Source organism: Lemur catta, chromosome 1, assembly GCF_020740605.2.
Source record: "Lemur catta isolate mLemCat1 chromosome 1, mLemCat1.pri, whole genome shotgun sequence".
In the NCBI taxonomy this organism is placed as follows: domain Eukaryota; kingdom Metazoa; phylum Chordata; class Mammalia; order Primates; family Lemuridae; genus Lemur; species Lemur catta.
Genome location: NC_059128.1, coordinates 253444482 through 253459742, shown reverse-complemented (window position 1 = coordinate 253459742; position 15261 = coordinate 253444482). Strand labels below are relative to the sequence as shown.

General features: G+C 32.3%; 1 protein-coding gene across 1 annotated transcript; it reads left to right on the top strand.

Moving 5' to 3' along the window:
* The first annotated feature begins 14080 nt into the window (after positions 1-14080).
* On the top strand, positions 14081-14494 carry LOC123642555 (elongin-C-like). The gene is made up of 3 exons (XM_045557738.1): positions 14081-14233; positions 14271-14394; positions 14436-14494. The coding sequence occupies exons 1-3, from the start codon at positions 14126-14128 to the stop codon at positions 14492-14494; spliced, it is 291 nt and encodes a 96-aa protein (XP_045413694.1). The 5' UTR covers positions 14081-14125.
* The last annotated feature ends 767 nt before the right edge of the window (positions 14495-15261 follow it).

Sequence of the window (15261 nt, the reverse complement as noted above, 5' to 3'; positions counted from 1 at the left end):
GGGGACACCTGCCTTTTTCAGTCCCAACAAGAAAAGAAAAGAAAGGATGGAAAATGAAGAGACATTTATTAATGGGGGAAATGCTAGTAGCATTCCCTGAAATATCAGGAAAAAGACAAGGTGCCAAACATTTACTTTTCTATCTAACACTATGCTGAAATTTATAGTAAGAAAAAATGAATAAATCAATAGCATAAGGATTGGAAAGAACAAATCAGACTGTTATTATTTGGAAATAATATGACTCTACTTAGAGAAACCAAAAGAATTTGTAAACAAATTATTAGATATAATAAGGGAATTTAGCCAAATGGTTGGATATAATATCAGTACATCAGTGCATACAAATACATTACTGCATTTCTACTCACCATCAACTACAAAAAAATAGGGAAAATAATTAAATTAAAAATATAATTCACAATAGCAATAGCAACAAAAATATAAAGTACCTTGAAATAAAAAGTAAAAAAGTATGGGCAAGACCAAATAAAAATTTAAAAATTATGTTAAAAAACATTAAAAGATACTTATGTGAAATGATTGTCATGTGCATGGAGAGAAGACTCAGTAACGTGAAATTTTTATATCTTCCCTTTTTTTGCGGGTTTAATAATGTGTTCTTTTTCTTATTTTTATTTTTCATTTTTTTATTTTAGCATATTATGGGGGTACAAATGTTTGGGTTACATATATTGCCTTTGCCTCACCCAAGCCAGAGCTTCAAGCATGGCCCGTAATTTTAATGTGGCCCAATTAAAATGTCAAAAGAGTTTCCATAGATATTAACAAGATGTTAATTCTAAGATGTATACTAAAGAGAAAAATGCTAACAATAGCCTAGTCGCTCTTGAAGAAGAAGAAAGGGGTTGGCTTATCTGATATCAAGGCTTCTCATGAGGATAATGCAGTGTAGCAGTAGGTCCAATGGATAGATATATTGATGAACAAAATAGATTATAGAGCCAGAAACATATCAATTTAATTAAAAATAAAGTACAAAACTTTAAATTTTTTAGAAAGAATTAGGAGACTGTCTTTTTAAAAAAATGCATTATAAAAAGCAATAACCATACACAATTGATAAATTTGATTTCATTGAAATTAAGAATATGTTTCTTTATTATATAAAGAAGTAAAAAGACAAGTCACATACTAGGAGAAAATATATGTAACATAAATAATTGATAAAATAACATACAAAATACATGAATTGTTAAGAAAAATTTCAAATAAAATAATAGGCAAAAGATATAAACAGGTATGGCAGATAGAAGCTAGGGTGGCCCCCACTATGATCCCTGCCTCCTGGTATTCATGCATTTGAGTAATCCCCTCCTGTTGAGTGTAGGCAGGACCAGTGACTTGGTTTGAGCTAATAGAATATGGCAACGATGATGGAATGTCAGTCTCAGGATTATGTTACATTACATAAGACTGTCTTGCTAGCACACTTGTGCTAGAGACATTTCCTGCATGTGTGATGAAGTAAATTACCATTTTGAGAAAGTTCTCATGGCAAAGAACTGTTGGCAGCCCCTAGGAGCTAGGGCTAACCTATAGAAACTGAGGGTGTCTTCCAGATGGCAGTCATCAAGAAGTTGCAGCCCTCAGTCCTATAGTCATAAAAAACGAAGTCTGATTATGATCTGCAGAAGCTTAGAAATGTGGTCTTCCCCAGTTGAGTGTCCAGGTGAGAACTCAGCCTGGCTGTCAACTCAATTGTAGCCTGTGAAAGCACAGGATCTAGTTAAATCACACCTAGACTCTTGACCCATGGAAACTCTGAGATAATTGTGTTTTTGTTTTAGCTACTGAGTTTGTGGTAAATTGTTACACAGAAATAGATAACTAATACAACATATAGCGCACAGAACTGAAATGACATATGGCCAAGACAAATATATGTAATCTTGTTAGTCATCAGGAAAATGCAAATCAATACCATAGTTAGATGCCTTTTTCCTACCCAATATGTTGGAAAAAAAATTAAAATATGAAAATAACAAGACCTGGTATAGCAGTGGATAAAGTGAAATTCATTTTATGTTTATTTTTTTTTGAAATGTAAATTGATTCAACCGATTTGTAAAACAGGTTGGAATTATCTTGAAAATTTGAACAATGGACTTGCCCTAGGGTGTGAAGTCCAAGAGGCTGGAACAGGGAAAGAATAAATAGGTAAATGAAAATGCATGATAATGTTCTCATTCTTGTGTTGGGTGCCAATTGGCAAGTGTTTGTTTTTTCTATCATACTTTATAAATTACTTACATGTAATAAGTAGTTTTTGAATGTTTTGTATGCTATGTGATGAAAAAGTGAAGACAAAATAATAAAAAGGCTTTAAAGCTTTTAAAAAATTTTAAAGGATAAATGAAGAGACAAGCCTTGTTCTTGAAAACATCAAAAGAAAACACTGACTCCTGCTGTCGGTGTGTGTGTGTGAGTGTGTGTGTATGTGTGAGCAAGAATGAGAAAGTAATCAGCAAATTTCTGATGATACATAAATAATACCATTAAATATTCTACTACCACTTTTGTAAGAGAAAAGATGAAAGATTTACACAATAAAAATTAATTATTGAGAGTATTTTCATCTCTTTTCAGACATTGTTCATTCTCCTGTATCTGAAACTTCATTTCTGTTTGAGCTATTTCCACCTCAGCATCATATGTTAATAGTCTTTATTCGGGAATAAATATCATGGCCTTTATCCAGGGCCTGAAAAAATATTATAGCCCCAAATTCCTTTATTGTGTCATATAGATGGTGGAAAATACTACGTTAATCTGTTTTCCTTTTGCAGAAGGATGTTTAATGCTGTTAAGACGTGGGTGATATAAACCTTAATGTTATCACTGTTGGGTAATTACTAGAATAATATACAGTATGATCAGAAATGATGTATTAAATCTGTATCAAATTAATCTCTTTCTTTTAGTTTTATTTTATGTATATAATACATGATAAGGAGACCCCTCAAAATTCTGAAAGCCAATGTCACACATAGTGTCTCAGATATTAAGCCACACTAAAAATTGAGTCTTTGTTCCATTAGGAATGTCTAAATCACGTTTTTGTTACTTGAAGTCAACTCCACTGATCTAGCTGCTCTATTCCTCACCAACTTTTTCCCAACAATTAAAATATGGTAATATTTCAATGAAATATTTCATAAATGAGACTTTTTAGTTTGTTTATATTTTCCATATGTCCCCAAATTTATACACATACACACAAACATAATTTTTAATGTTAAAAATTTGTTACAGTTGCCTATCTTAGTGGTCAGGTCTTATTTAAAATCACCTTATAGGAAATTTGTGTATATACTGTATTTGTACACTTAGTCTAGTTGTTCATTTTTTCCTATAAGATGATTTAAAATAAGACCTGACCACTAAAGTAGGCAAATGTAACAAATTTTTTAACCTTAAAAAAACAACAAAAAACTAGATGTGTCCTTGTATAACTTCAAGATCTATTTGACTTTCAGGTAATATCAAAGACTTTTCTATAGTTTATTCCCATTTTTACATTGAGCTTATTTTAGCCTCAGTAGATCTATGATATACTGTTCTCAGTGGAATAAGAAACAAGTAACATGGATGGCTTAATAGGGAATTTGACTTTGAATTCATTTCCTATTTAAGCTCCAAGAAATTTTCACAAAGACTGAAATGTTTTCGACTATTTTTAAAAGAACAAACAGAATTTTCCCTGCTCATACACTATCTACAGGCTAAAAAGCACTCTGACAGCTAAAAAAAAATTCCCTTTGAGATAACAAAATGGAACCCCAAGTACAGTACTTCCTCTAGCATAATGTCATTGAACAATTCTAAGTTCTTTGTTCTTTCTAAGCCTACTTTGAAAATAGAAAAGTTAAAGATGTGCATATAATATAATGGAATTCTTTGTGCCCTCCTTTATGAGAACAGGATATTTCATGACTGAAGGAATCCATGAAACTTTGCTATTGTAGGTCCTTCCTTTTCTTTGAGTTTGGACATGGAACTAGGTTACTCTTTGTTCATCCATCTATTTACAAATCCATTATCAATTCTCTTTATGATGATTATATTCCTCTTTCATTTAATGGCCCCATCAAGATAGATCCACTTCTGAACATCAGATATCCAAGGTAGCCTTCTTTATAACAAAAGGAAATAGATTAAATAGGAAATGATTTGTTCTAAAACATGTTTTTCATGGTTTGGCAAGTAACAACAGAATAACTTGTATAAATGGTCCTTAACTCTTGAAATATATGATAATATCATTATTAAAGTATTCATTAAATAAATGTTTGTTTATGATGTGATTATTTATTGTAAAGGAAGAGATTTTTCACGTGTAAAGTCATGAAATAATACATTTTTGAACATTATCATATAACATTTCATAGATATTATGCAGAATGCAACACAGGCACCTTTCAAAGATGTTTTAAATGGCAGTTTAACCATGGTTGTATTCAATGTGTAAAATCTGACTGCGAATATAATGAGAAAAATGTTCTCTCAAACAAACCCTTACATTTCTCCAATCCAGTATGAAAAAATTTCACTTCATAAATTACTCAAAATAGTACAGCTAATTACATTAATTTTCTTATTCTTCTTTTAGCAGATTTTACTCTATTATTTAATATTTTAATTGTCTTGATTTTCAACACCATAATATCAAGCAAAAGAACACCTTACAGCCATTTCTAAGTTTGATTTTACACTTAAATCCCTGGAAAATGTACTGCTACGCAAGGGAATAGTTCAACTGAGGCTTGGCATCTGTAACTAAAAAAGTAATTTTTATTTGAGATTTACATATTATGTTGTCATTTTTATAGAAAGTAATTATACAAAAAAGTATATTCTATTCCAACAGGTTTTACAAACAAACTCTGTTGTGTTTTGCTTACCTAGTAGTCTAATACATTTAACAGTGGCTACAAAAATAAAACTCATGTCTTAAAGGGTGTTAGATATGTGTCCTTGGCTGGCGTTGCTTGGAAGACTTATGGTATTAATTTGAGCTAAAACTAGATGGGAAGCAACATGATTTGTTGGTAATGATTCAATATCACATTTCGTTTACCATTCTATATAGCAAATATTCTAATACTAAGGGTAGAGATACAATGTCCTCACAGGCTGAAGTTGTTTTTTTTTTAATAGTGTTAGCCACAGTTTGACATGATGTGAATTTATTTCATAAGTACAAATATGTCACTATTTTAATTTTCAATGGAATATTAACTAGACCAAGGAATAGCCCAGTATAATTTAAAATTCTGTCCTGGCAGGCGATAAACATAACTAAACAGAGATGAAAGATAAAATGTCCCCTGGATCAAGAGTAATTTAGAATGACAAAAAATAGTGAGAATCTGGTTTAGTTTAGAATTTGATAGCCTGATACTAATTTGTTTGTTTGTTTTATTTTTTGGTTTGTTAATCCCATTCCTTATGGACTGTATTACCTTTCAACTATGAGTTGTAGTTATAATTCTGAAACCTCAGTATGTATTAGTTTTGTTTAAGGTTACCTTCAAATGCTCCTTAATCACATGACCTTTTTAAAGCTTTTCTGGATGTGATCAGTCTCATTTCCCAAAAGGTTGTTAATCAAATTATCTGGAGTTTAAATGATAGCTGAATTATTTTGCTTCCACATTGCATATTAAACAAACATATATTTCTAATAATTGATCTGGAAAAGAAGATTTTAATAAATTATAATTCACATGTACATTGTTGTTGGTAAAGTTCTATGTAGCATGAATCATTACTAAATAGAAACTTCCTAGGATTATATGTATACCTCGATTAATACATTGAAAATACTAGCATCTATAATTCAATCCCTGAATGATAACATTAAATTACTTCTAATGAGTGATTTAAAAGTTAATTGACTACTTTTATAATAGTAACAAATGGAAAAAGATATTGCATTCCCCAAGCATTTTTCAAAAACTTAATGAGGCAATAAGAACTAAGTAAAGCAGGTAATCACTTGTTAATTGATCTGTTATTAGGATTATATTAACCCTGGAGTAATATATTTGCTTCCAGATTTCTATAAAATGGACAATGTGGTCACACCCTTCCTAAAAAATCTTTAGTCTGTTGCTTAGGTAACCACTTAGCCATTTATTACAATAGGGAGAGTGGTTGACAGATCATTAGTGAAATAAATATATTATCCCTATGAACTCCTATCTGTCTACATGCACTAAACTGTCTTGTGATGTGAGAATACATCACAGACCTCAATAGGCATTCCTCCAAAGTGTTTGATGGTAAGAGTGTTATGCTGGGGAAAATAAATGCAAAGAAAAATTACCACCCTGTGAGAATTAATTTGCTTTGATTTCATTTGAAAACTTCTAGATATATTCAGCAATATTCCTTAGTGAAGCCCACTTATGAATTTGCTAGCAGGATAAATGGATAATTCACCTTTCAAAATCACTTTTTTGGCATCCTTCAAACAGTAAAAACTATTAGGATCCGTTTTACTGCTTTTACCCCCTTGTCACCTCACCTTCATATTTTAGCCCTAATTATCTCTTTGAACAGGAATAAGTTTTCAGATATTTCAATTATGATAGATTCATCCTCATCTACACACCAATATCATGTTCTTTCCTTTCATCATATAACTTGGTGGGGGGCAAGTATAACTTAAATTCTTTCTTCTCAGTCCTACACTTGAAATCTGAAGTGCTTTTTTTTTGTGATTTGTCTCCTTTCCTTTCATAAACTTTTCAAAAATATTTTCTCCATGATTTTCAAATAAAACAAAAAATATTTTTATTGGTTTGTTTTAAAGCTTGAAAGACTCTTAAGATCTGACCTGTCCAAATCAGGCATGTTTTTTTTTTAATCCACCCTAACAAACAAGAGCATATTAATCATGTAGTGAACCAATAAAGATGAATGCCTGATTAACTCCTTGGTCAGAATTAATTACAACAGAAGCAGTTGTTCTTACAATTTAAATTAGAGCTTGTAAATGATAGGGGTAGTCAATAAATCACTCGGTTACTGATACGGTATTCAAAAATTTGCATTAGATAAATCTTATTTACACCAATAACCGTTTTGTTTCCCAGTGATGATGAGATTCAAACTTTTAACTCACATATTAATCTATAACTTATGCTAGCCATTTTTTATTAAAATTAAAATAAGTCACTCAAAGTTATGGATTCTTATTTTACTTCCTGTGGGCAAGTTAGCTATATTGTTAATTCTTATGGGGTTTTGTCCCTAATTATTTCATTAAAGCCTAGGATTATTAGTGTGTCAGGCTGAATGTGCAATATAGAAGTGTTTCTTAACAGGTATCATAAAATAACAGGAACCAGTCATTTGGCATAATTATTTTTCTGTGTTCCCATGCTGCTTATTCTTATTTTCTCTTCCAGCAGATTCTCTACTATATCTTTTCTCTTAAAAATATTTCTTAGTTCAAAATGAAGGAGCCATTTTTTATTGCTTTTCTGGACATTTGTCACTGCAATCCCTTGTGGAAAAAGTAAAGAAAATTTCTCACTAGTTCCGTTATTTACAAACCTTTTTTTTTTTTTTTTGTTCAGTTTATTGTGATTGATTTTGTGCTGCTGTACGATGTTCACAGCTGTCCCCAAGGTTAACAACAACTACCTATTTCCCATCTAACCTACTTCTGACAACCTATTATCAAAGCCTTTCATTTTATTTTATTTTTACAGTTCTCTTTTTGTGTTTTTATATCATTTATTTTTCCTTATGCTGATTAATGTATGGGTCATGAGGTTATTGTAGTGTAATATGACCATTGTGGGTTTTGGTAGTACCTAGTTTATTATATGATTTTTTTTCTCTTTTAAACTTTTTAAAGTAAATTTAAGAGATATTTTCTAACATTCTGACAATGATTGAAATTCAAAAGGAAATCATGAAATGAGTACTTTGTATATATATTTTTGTATAATATGTACATTAAAAGTTTTTTATTTAATGATTTGGAGCATTTGAGGGTAGCAGTCACTAATGTTTAAGAATTTATAGAGATTAGTGCAATTTGTTATGAATTACAATGTTCTGTATCTAGTAATACTGATTTTAGTTTTTAATCTTAAAAAATCCACTCCACTCAAAGATATTTTAAAGTTGCAAACTTGCAATTTTAAAATATTGATGTTTTTCAGGGATTCCCTCTTCTGGTGACAGAGAACTAAGTAACTAGAACCAAAACTCCACCAAGAATAATTAGAAAATTGGAAAAATCATATATTAAAAAACAATTTCTTTGAAGACATATTTAGTTATATCTTGCTGTACAGAAAACTAAACCAATACTTACTGGCTTAAAATAGCAAAAATGTATTTAACTCTGAATTCTGTAGGTTTGAGGTGTCACTCTGGTATGAGCCAGGTTTGGCCCATCAAGGCTGAACTCACAGATCTGTCAGCTCATGTGTTGGCTGGAGCTTCTTCGTTTGTAGTTACCTTATGTGGAACATCCAGGATGACTGGAGTCTCTCTCCACAGGGTCTTTGATTCTCCAGCAGGATATCTGAGCTTGCTCTTAAGGCAATAGCTTCTTTTCCTCAATGCATAATAACCATTTAATCCCACTGTTTCAAACTCAAGCACATTACTGAAATCTTTCTCATGAAAGCCATCGGTGTTTCTTCAAATACAAGAATTAATAATCTTTCCTCATTTTGTGTCCTGTTCAGTGTCTCTGCTACATTATCACTGGTGACACTTAGTTTGTTTCCTATGCTCATGTCTACCTATAACCTATTCATTTGTTCCCCTTGTTTTTGTCTATTTAATGGGCATTGTCTGCAATTTCCCAAATTTTTTAAAATTTCCTTTTACATTCATCTGTTTCTGAATCCCATCCTTTCCCTATCAACTAATATCTAAATCTGCATTCAGCTTTTCCCCAAACTCCGTATATATGGACTTATATTCTAATTATCTGATGGACATTTTCAATTGGATCTCTAGTATCAAAAACTTATAATATCAAAATATGAATTTATCATGTATTTGTATGGATGTGTTCTTTCTCCTGAAATTCATATTTCAATGAATAGCACAAAACTAAACTAATTACCTAGGACTGAAACCCTGGGATTATGCTTGATTTCTTCTCTCTCTTTTTCCATGAATCCAACTGAATGTCCCTTTAAAATGCTATTCTAATAATTTCTCTTGCTCTTTATACCATGCAGTAAAGTTTGGTTGTTTGTTGTTTGCTGCCTACGTTTCACTTTTCTTTATAGAAGTATATTCCTAATTTGCTTTGAGAAACTAAATGGTTTATGTTTAATTATGACAACATTTCTCTATTCATGGATATTAACTATAGGTCTGGAATTTAATCCCTTTGGCCACAATAACCAATTTAGTTAGGGATATGTGAGAATTTAGGCCATAGATAATCAATCCCAAAATTACAGATATGTTGGAAGTACAATTCAAATGTGTTTTTTCCCTCTGAACCATTTGAGAGTAAATAGTCGACCTTAATGCTCCATCACTCTCTGAATTTACAGTGTGTGACTCTAAGAAACTACGACATTCTCTTACATAGCAACAATACGACTATCAAAATCACCAGATTAACATCAATATACTAATACAACTTGTATTAATTTCCTATTGTTGCTGTACAAATTACACATATTTATTATGTTACAGTTTTGGAAATCAGAAATCCAAATAGGTCTCACTGGGCTAAAATCAAGGTATTGACAGGATACATTCTTTCTAGAGGCTCTAGGGGAAAATTTGTCATGTTATTTTTTCCAGCTTCTAGAGTGTACCTACATTCCTTTGTTCATTTTCCCCTTCCTCCATCTTCAAAGCTAGTGTACGAGAGTTCCAGTTGCTCCACATCCTCTCCAGCACTTAGTAATGTTGGTCTTTTTAGTTTAGCCATTCTCATGGGTATGTAGTGCTACTGTATTGTGGATTTACTTTGTATTCCTTTGATGGCTAGTAATGTTAAGCATCTTTTCATGCATTTATTGGCCATTTGAGTATCTTGATTAGTAAAGCATTTTTTAAATATTTTGCCACTTGTAAATTGTTTGTTTTAGTATTATTGAGTAATAGGACTTCTTGATATATTCTAGATACACGTCCATTTTCAGGTATGCTTTGCAAACACTTTCTCTCAGTCTGTAGTTTGTGTTTTTTTTTTTTTAAACTGTGTCTGTAAAACAGTAAAGGTTTTTAATTTTGAAGAAATACAATTTATCATATTTTTCTTTTATGGTTTATTTTCCTTGCTTCTTTATTTTTTTCTTTGCCTATATGTACTTTATTTTTTTTTCTTTTTTTTTTTTTAAATTTCAGCTCATCATGGGGGTACATAAGTTCAGGTTATATACATTGTCCATGTCCCGCCCATCCCCCTGAGTCAGAGCCTCAAGCGTGTCCATTCTCCAGACAGTGCGCCTGGCACTCACCATGTAGTCATACCTCCATCCCCTCCCCCCACACCTCCCCGAGTCAGCACCTTCAAGCATGACCATTCCCCAGAGGGTGTGCAATGCACTCATCATGTAGGCATACACCCCTCCCCTCCCCCCCACCCCCCATCTCAGTCTGATATCCAATTGGTATCCTTCCCCGGTGTGTCCTTGCTTCTTATTTAAGAAATCTTTCCCTAATTCAATGGCACAAACATTTTTCTTCTTTTTCCAGATGTTTTATTGTATTAGCTTTTGCACTGAGATATAGGATATATTTTGAGGTAATTTGTGTATATAGTATGAGGCAACAAATGAGGTTTATTATATTTCCCAGATAGATATTTGGAAAGATATTAAAAGATATCTTGGATTTGGAAGATATTGAAAAGATGCTTTCCACCACTGAATTATTGTGGAAATTTGACTATATAAGTGAGAGTTCATAGACTTTAATTCTATTCCATTAGTCTGCTATAGTTTTATTATAACAGTATAAGTTATTCAATCTTTTTCTTATTTTAACAATTTTTATTTCTGCCAACTCCTTTTCTTTTCTGTATAAATTTTGGAATAGACTTGGTCAATTTCTTGAAAAAAGATTAAGAATTTTTTCAACCTCTTACAGGTCATAAATCTGGTATAATATATGCCTAGACCTATTACTGACATCTTGTAATTATACAAATGTTAAGAAGAAAGTGGTGATTGAAGAGTGTACAGATATGGAGATAAATTGGATCCAGGTGACATCTTTTGATCCCCTGAGTCAAGCAGCTTTTTTTATTTTCAGTTGAATCATACAATAAATTATATTTTTTGAATACACAAATCTAATTTTATTTTTCGTTCCTTACAAATAACAGTCCTAAATTTTACACAATCATTCTAGTTCAGACATTTCTTTTTTAATATCTTCCAGGACTGTGGTTCCACACAACACTATTTTCACAGCTATGAGATTAAATAATTTTAAGCTTCTCATTATCTATAAAAAATGTCAAACTTTTGATTATGAGATTTAATTATTGTTAATTATTGGGCCTTGTTATGATTTTTTAAACTCATCTTTTCTCATCTTCTAACTCATCATACAATATTTGGTCCAGTCATACTGAGTTTCTCACTTTATCTCCCATACACTCTAAAAAAGCCCTCCTCTGAAATTTTTTTTTTCTCTGCTGCTTCTACATTTAGGAGCTTATTCCATCTGTCTTTGATAGTTGAAATCTCAGATATACTACATGTTCATTATCCCCATGAGTTTTACAATATCTCACAATTAAAGTTATCCCTTCATTGTCCATCCTAAAGGGCTTTCTGCTTCTATGATAACAGTTATCATAGCTATATTTTGTTATGTTTTATGTATCTCTCTCTCTCTCTCTCTCTCTCTCTCTATCTATCTCTCTCTCGGATGTGAACTCCTAAAAAACAGAAACCACTTCTATGGCTTCCCAAGTACCAGAAAGAATATCTTAACGAAGTATTTGTTAAATCAATTCTAAAATGCAACTAATGGCAGTACGTTCTTAATTTTTTTTAAATATTATAAATTGACCATTTATAATTGTGTGTATTTATGAGGTACAAAATGATGCTATGACTTGTGAATACAATGTAGAATAATTCAATTAAGTTAATTAACATATCCATCATCTCAACAAAGTCAGCAACAACTATAATAAGCTTCAAAATGACTGATGCTTATAGCCGTTTCTTTGGAGTTTCCATGAAGTTAGAAATTTGGGGGTCTATTTTAAACATTGCAAGACTGTTAGTTTTGGAGGGAAACTTTATTGCTCTTTCTGGTCTTTTAATTCTAAGGTATATTTGCTGTATAGGGTTTCTTTCTTTTAGGATCATAGAGACTGATGAGTGTACATTCTAATAAAACAAAAGATTTAAATTTCAAGTTATTTATATTGTTTATATATAAGTTTAGACAAATTAATACATTTCTATACATTCATTAACAAAATATGATTGCTGAGCAATATTGTACAAATAGAAAACACTGTTTGAAAATTTAGTGTGTATTATACCCAGACCAGACATTTGTAATCAATCTTGAAAGGTGTCTACTTTCTTCACCTATTCATTTTTATATAAGAGGTTGAGTTGGATGGTAGTTACCAACATGGATCTACTGAGTCCATATATAATTGTGAGTCTATTCCTGTAACTATAGAACTTCTTCAATTCAGGACTTTATAATGATGGCAAAGAAAGTAAAACTGAATGAATATGTGCTATGTATTGAGACTAAAGAAGATATGCTACATAGAGTTTACTTAAGTACTAATTTATAAATGCAACCTGTGTAAAACTCTGTAGTATAGTTATTCTATTTTGCTTCTAATACTTCTGTGTTAAAGAAAAGGTGAACGTTCTTAGCCTGCTGTGGCCAAGATAAGTCTCTCTGTGTCTTGCATCTTTTATTGTCATTAAAGTTGTACTAGTGGCATGCCAGAACTGGCTTGTATAGCTCCCAGGAGCCCAAATGTTAAATATTCAGGAATTTTGCATGTCTGCTATTAAAACATTGGTAGCTTGAAATTGTAAGTATATAGTGTAAGTATTCATACAAAGGATGTTGGCAAATGCTACAAATTAGGGATCGTGCCTATCCTCCCACCCAGGAAACTGGTTTATCAATATACCACTGATTGTAATAGTTATGAGTACTCTTATTTACTGCCTGCTGTTCTTGTCCAGTGTAGTCTGTCTTAAGAACCTGCTTCTTTATATAACGAGGATACCACTAAGCACTAGTTTATCTTAAGGGTCTTTTTCAGTGTAATTATCCCTTGGGTGTAGAGAGCAGGGAATTAATTCTCTCCTCCAACTGGTGGGTGTTCAAGAAGCCCCCTTTGAGCTTATGCTTGACCTTTAGGAAGTTGTGAATTGCTTTTCAAATAGTATCAAACAAAGTTTGGCAGATCTGATGTACTTTGTTACTGTAACTTAGTCAACCAATAAAGTGTTGTTGCAGACAGCATCAGTTAAGTGTAGCTGACTCAGACTAAGTTTTCTGATGCTCTGGGTGAAAAAGCAATTCTTCCAAAAGTGGTCTTTATCAGGGCCCTTGTTACCAATTGATGATTGATAACATTTTCTATTTTATCTACTTTACTTCTATTCTCATCCAAACTTCTTGCTGCTTTAAAACAAAAGCTGAAATAGTGTTTTCCTATATTTACATAAATTCATAAGAAAATGTGGTATATATACACCATGCAGTATGACTCAGCCATAGAAAGGGATGAAATAATGTCTTTTGCAGCAACTTGGCTAGAACTGGAGAACATTATCCTAAATGAAGTATATATCAGGAATGGGAAAACATGTTCTCACAAATAATTAAGAGGTAAACAATGGGTACACACAGTCATAACATGGTATAAAGGAGAATGGAAACTAAAAACGGGGCAGGGGGATACCTATCAGGTACAATGTCCACTACAAAAAAAGAGCAAGGGGCACTACATACTTCCTTCAGATGGAAGTGAGCAATAGACTCTGTCCTTGCCTCAATAGGAAACTACTAAAGTTCCTAGGAAAGCAAAGTCGAATTTCCTAAGAACATAATATACGAAGAGGAGAAAACCTATGGTGACTGTAAAAGCCCTGATGTCATGTATGTCAAATTGATATCTTCTAATGGTCATGTATTTATTGTAAAAAGAGAACATGTCCTAAGATTAGGAACACTAAAAGCCATGTTGAGTGGCCCAGGTCAGTTTGCTGACCAACGAAACCAATGAGGTCAATTTTAGAGAGATCCCTTTACACACCAATGAGGTCAATTTTAGAGAGATCCCTTCACACGTGCTATCAAAAGTATGCATGCATTTTACCCACAAGGTTTGCTACACTAACAGTTCCATGAAAATTCCTGAATTCCCATTTGCAAGTCTCTGGTGTAGTGGTATCATGCAAGATTCTCAATTGCACCTGAAATTGCATTGGAACTGCTGATGGCTGCAAACTTCCTAGATTGTTAAATGAATTATAAAAAGCTGTTAACTTTTTTCAGTATTTAATAACTATCGTTTAGTCTGTTAGTAATTTTTTCATATATAGAATATTGCCTGTATGCAATTGAACTATATACTCCATTGGAAAGCAGATTATCTTCTGTTTTTGGCATAGCAATCAGAGTTGAAATTTGTTTGATACATCAACAAATTAAGGATATTTTCACAAACAGAAATAAACAAATATGCATGCCAAAAACAAAAACAAAACACATGGGTACACTAATAGCCCTGACCTCAGCATTATGCAATTCATCCATGTAACAAAAACACTTGTACTCCCTTAATATTTTGAAATAAAAAATGTCCTTGAGTTTTCTTTCTAATATTTATCTCTTTCCCAAATGCAGTGTGCACAGTGTTACTTAGTTGAGAATTCTCCCTCTAAATCTTCAACAAAGACTGCAAGAACCAATATCCCCAATATCTTACCCATCAATGTTTAGCACCATTGCACTAAAATTTACTGACAATGAGATGCAGCACATGGGGAAACTGAAACTGGGTTCTGAATATAGCTAAGCTCTCTGGCCTTTACCATGGGCCAGGGTCATCCTGTCACCCCAGCCTCTATAGGCAAAAAGAAAAGTTGGAGAGGACATTTGTTCTGAGGTCAGGGAAAGAGAGAAGTAGAACCTACCCCTCAAAAGCACTCTGAATCCTCAATCCCAGCCACACTGTAGTAGAAAGCTTAGCTCACTCTGCTGCCTGAGTTGGGATGAAATAGTCTATTC

What these genes read in the sequence shown, in the direction of transcription:
- LOC123642555 (XM_045557738.1), top strand. Translation starts at nt 14,126, where the DNA reads ATGTATGTCAAATTGATATCTTCTAATGGTCATGTATTTATTGTAAAA. An exon ending in TGAGTGGCCCAGGTCAGTTT is followed by an intron (nt 14,234 to 14,270) that starts GCTGACCAACGA and finishes AATTTTAGAGAG; the next exon opens with ATCCCTTTACACACCAATGA. An exon ending in CATGAAAATTCCTGAATTCC is followed by an intron (nt 14,395 to 14,435) that starts CATTTGCAAGTC and finishes ATGCAAGATTCT; the next exon opens with CAATTGCACCTGAAATTGCA.